Source organism: Triplophysa dalaica, chromosome 12 (genome assembly GCF_015846415.1).
Source record: "Triplophysa dalaica isolate WHDGS20190420 chromosome 12, ASM1584641v1, whole genome shotgun sequence".
NCBI lineage: Eukaryota > Metazoa > Chordata > Actinopteri > Cypriniformes > Nemacheilidae > Triplophysa > Triplophysa dalaica.
In genome coordinates, this window is record NC_079553.1 from 23,499,432 (window position 1) to 23,504,431 (window position 5,000).

Here is a 5,000-nt window from a genome sequence, read left to right on the forward strand (position 1 = left end):
TGAGCTGGAGAGAAATCTGATCAAAACAAATTCACCAGATTCTCTCATCATTCATTCTGTGACTCGTCCTTCAGTGGAACACAAAAGAAAAACAAGTCTCAGTGGTTTGTGTTCAGACAAAATATCTAAATATCTTCTTTTGTGTTCTGCAGAAGAAAGAACCTCATAGAGCTTTGACAGGACATGAGATTAAAGACACTCTTCATCTTTCTTCTCTTTGTGTTCATGATGCTGTGGGACTGAACTCAAGGATCACTTCACCTCAGTCTCACCTGTGATTTTAAACATGTCATCTTGCTTTTACAGGTGAAGGGCGTTTGGTTGTTTCGGGTCAGTCTAACCAAACACTCTTCACGAGCGCCGCCCGCTTTCACCTCAACTCAAAGTCGGAGTCTGGGGTCAGACGGCTCTCTTTCATTTCATTCTGCGCCTGATGATTTAATCGGAACTTTCACGCCAATTCTGACAAAGTGTTATGAGCGAAGGCCTCAGCTGCTACTGATCTCAAATAGATCGAGTTTCTGAGGTGAAGCGGAGAATCTGAGAGCAGTTCCGGAGTAAAGCGGCTCCGTGTTTTGACTGCCTGTCAATTATCAGGCCATTCTGGCACAAAGGGTCACGAGCACCAGCAGAAAAAGAAAGCTTGAGTTTCATAACACAGACGAGAAGGCCAAGAACACGAACTTTGAACGCGTAAAAACATTTGAGATAAGCTGTGGAGAGTCAGATGGCCAACTCTGAGCGAGGAGCTAAAGAACGAGAAGCTCACTTACTTCTGCTCCAACAGAGAAAGAAAACACAGACGACCTTCCCAGCGACAAGAAGTCCAGGAGTTCAGAGGTCACCGCCGAACCCTGAAAACATTCATCTGAGCTTCAGAGCCAACACGCGGCAGCCCGCTGACCTTCAACTAACCCAACAAACAGACGGGCGGCTGTCCCTGAGGGCCTCTCCACTCCAGACACACAACACACAGCGCAGAGACTCACATCATCAGACACGTGTTCAAGTGATCTGCACAAAACATCACACACACACAGCGCAGAGACTCACATCATCAGACACGTGTTCCAGTGATCTGCACAAAACATCACACACACACAGCGCAGAGACTCACATCATCAGACACGTGTTCCAGTGATCTGCACAAAACATCACACACACACAGCGCAGAGACTCACATCATCAGACACGTGTTCCAGTGATCTGCACAAAACATCACACACACACAACACCCAGTGCAGAGACTCACATCATCAGACACGTGTTCCAGTGATCTGCACAAAACATCACACACACACACATCGCAGAGACTCACATCATCAGACACGTGTTCAAGTGATCTGCACAAAACATCACACACACACATCGCAGAGACTCACATCATCAGACACGTGTTCAAGTGATCTGCACAAAACATCACACACACACAGCGCAGAGACTCACATCATCAGACACGTGTTCAAGTGATCTGCACAAAACATCACACACACAGCGCAGAGACTCACATCATCAGACACGTGTTCAAGTGATCTGCACAAAACATCACACACACACAGCGCAGAGACTCACATCATCAGACACGTGTTCCAGTGATCTGCACAAAACATCACACACACACAACACCCAGTGCAGAGACTCACATCATCAGACACGTGTTCCAGTGATCTGCACAAAACATCACACACACACACATCGCAGAGACTCACATCATCAGACACGTGTTCAAGTGATCTGCACAAAACATCACACACACACATCGCAGAGACTCACATCATCAGACACGTGTTCAAGTGATCTGCACAAAACATCACACACACACAGCGCAGAGACTCACATCATCAGACACGTGTTCAAGTGATCTGCACAAAACATCACACACACAGCGCAGAGACTCACATCATCAGACACGTGTTCAAGTGATCTGCACAAAACATCACACACACACAGCGCAGAGACTCACATCATCAGACACGTGTTCCAGTGATCCGCACAAAACATCACACACACAAACAACACCCAGTGCAGAGACTCACATCATCAGACACGTGTTCAAGTGATCTGCACAAAACATCACACACACAGCGCAGAGACTCACATCATCAGACACGTGTTCAAGTGATCTGCACAAAACATCACACACACACAGCGCAGAGACTCACATCATCAGACACGTGTTCCAGTGATCTGCACAAAACATCACACACACACAACACCCAGTGCAGAGACTCACATCATCAGACACGTGTTCCAGTGATCTGCACAAAACATCACACACACACAGCGCAGAGACTCACATCATCAGACACGTGTTCAAGTGATCTGCACAAAACATCACACACACACAACACCCAGTGCAGAGACTCACATCATCAGACACGTGTTCCAGTGATCTGCACAAAACATCACACACACACAACACCCAGTGCAGAGACTCACATCATCAGACACGTGTTCCAGTGATCTGCACAAAACATCACACACACACAACACCCAGTGCAGAGACTCACATCATCAGACACGTGTTCCAGTGATCTGCACAAAACATCACACACACACAACACCCAGTGCAGAGACTCACATCATCAGACACGTGTTCCAGTGATCTGCACAAAACATCACACACACACAACACCCAGTGCAGAGACTCACATCATCAGACACGTGTTCCAGTGATCTGCACAAAACATCACACACACACACATCGCAGAGACTCACATCATCAGACACGTGTTCAAGTGATCTGCACAAAACATCACACACACACAGCGCAGAGACTCACATCATCAGACACGTGTTCCAGTGATCTGCACAAAACATCACACACACACAACACCCAGTGCAGAGACTCACATCATCAGACACGTGTTCCAGTGATCTGCACAAAACATCACACACACACAACACCCAGTGCAGAGACTCACATCATCAGACACGTGTTCCAGTGATCTGCACAAAACATCACACACACACAACACCCAGTGCAGAGACTCACATCATCAGACACGTATTCCAGTGATCCACACAAAACATCACACACAACACTCTACACTTTTCAACACACACGTAGACAGACAGACGGAGAGGTTTAGGACGTGTGTGTGCCGTGTCATTTGTATTTGTGTTATCATACATCTGCAGGAGTTTGATTGACAGCTGTCAGTCCCACGTTGGCCTGCAGTAGACGTCGCAGTAGCTGCACCTGAGAGACACTGAGATAAAGCTCCAGACTCGACGTCACATTCATCTCCAAACTGTGACCGCACACCACCACCTCCTGACAACAACACAACACATTATCACACAATACTGCTCCTGAACACATAAACACAAGTTAATGTAATAATCACTCAATGCTGTGGATTACATTTGTGCTTTTTAATGCTTTTTGGATCCCTTAAGAAAAAAATGCCTTCATCACTTACACAATGTTAAAATGGCAGATCTTGTTTTCATTTAGTTCAGTTTTGCACTAGTTTTAGACAGATTTGATTGACACTGATTGATTTTCAATCACGCACTCAAGCACTCACACACACACACACACACACAGAGTGATAAAAGTTTTTCTGTCTGTACCTCAGTTGCTCCGTGCGCTGCTGCGAGAGGTTTGCGGTAGATGATAGCAGGACCGGCAGTTATCCGTACAGAGAAATCTGTGATGATGGGCGACAGAATGACTCTCTTCTCCTGGTGTCTGCGAATTCTGCAAACACACACATGCAATAACAACACAAACACTCATGAACTACATGTGAGGGATATTTATCATGACTGAAGATTATCTGATTCTCTTCATTTAACTTCACTGAACACCTAACTATACATATTACACGCTAAACAAACACACACACACACAGAGACACACACACAGACAGCGAACAGAGGTCCCACACTCTGACTCACACACATTTGTGTTTCTCTGACAGGATCTCAGTGAACATTTGTGGGCAGTTAAAGAAACGCACAAGGCTTTTATAATGTGCTGTTAATAGTCACATCTGCTCCTATAAAAACACTGATAGAGTGAAAGCGCAGATATTAATGACATCTAGTGGATTAGACAGCAGGAACTGAAGGATTACGGCCAGAACACCATTGGAGCAGATCCAGTTACCTGAACAGGTGTGTGAGATCTCACATGACCTCACAGGACGAGTGCTTTCAATTTACAACAGACTGAACACACAATATACAACATGTAGACTGAAGATATTCTGACAGAAGGTCATGTGATTTCTCAGCTTGTCTGAATCAGTGAAAAATGACACTGAAACAAATGCACACACACACACACACAAACATGCACACAGACAGACACACAGACACAAGCACACACAGACAGACAGACACACACACACACACACACACGCACACAGACAGACAGACAGACACACACTGTGTATGAAATCAGTTGTGTATTGTTGTTGTGTAAACTCTCATCTCTGAAGTTGTTTGATAGACGGATGCAGTCTGTTTGTGTGTTAATCACCTGCTGGCCATGTTCCACTCCAGCGCGGGATTCTGGGAATTTCTCTCTCCGTCTGGAGGACAGCCGCCCGTTGAGCTCTCTCTCTCAGGTCTCAGATCATCCCACAGAGCCGTGCCCATGTTGATGCTCTGAAGATCGATCTGATACTGACGATCTTCAACCTCTGAGCCCGGATCACGCAACACTCCCAGATTTAATGCCCGTCTGAGAGAGAGAGAGATTTTTTTTATTTTTAATCTCAACTTTTATTCACAATTTAATTATATCAAAGTCAAACAAAACGAAAAACAAAGCAAAAAAGTATCCAATGAAGTCCTTCATTGCTTTATAATATTTAAACTCAACAACAATTCTATAATTTTACATATGCATGAACCTGTTAAACAACAAAAAAAACATCATATCACAGCTACAGACACAGAGAGACAGAGAGTGAGAGAGAGAGAAGAGCGACACACAGACGCTGAACACAGACATGTGCTCAATGTATAATGATATAGTGAATGCT

At 45.0% G+C, this 5,000-nt stretch overlaps 1 protein-coding gene across 2 annotated transcripts in view; it reads right to left on the minus strand.

Annotated features, from left to right (window-relative positions):
- The window catches only part of LOC130432513 (intermembrane lipid transfer protein VPS13B-like), a 111,186-nt gene that overhangs the window by 53,215 nt on the left and 52,971 nt on the right, over positions 1 to 5,000 (minus strand). For both annotated transcript variants that reach the window (XM_056761900.1, XM_056761901.1), the window contains 3 exons: positions 4,493 to 4,696; positions 3,580 to 3,706; positions 3,134 to 3,277 (listed from right to left, as the gene is read on the minus strand). In XM_056761900.1, coding sequence (XP_056617878.1) covers positions 3,134 to 3,277; positions 3,580 to 3,706; positions 4,493 to 4,696 — 475 coding nt within the window. The remainder of the gene's footprint in view (positions 1 to 3,133; positions 3,278 to 3,579; positions 3,707 to 4,492; positions 4,697 to 5,000) is intronic.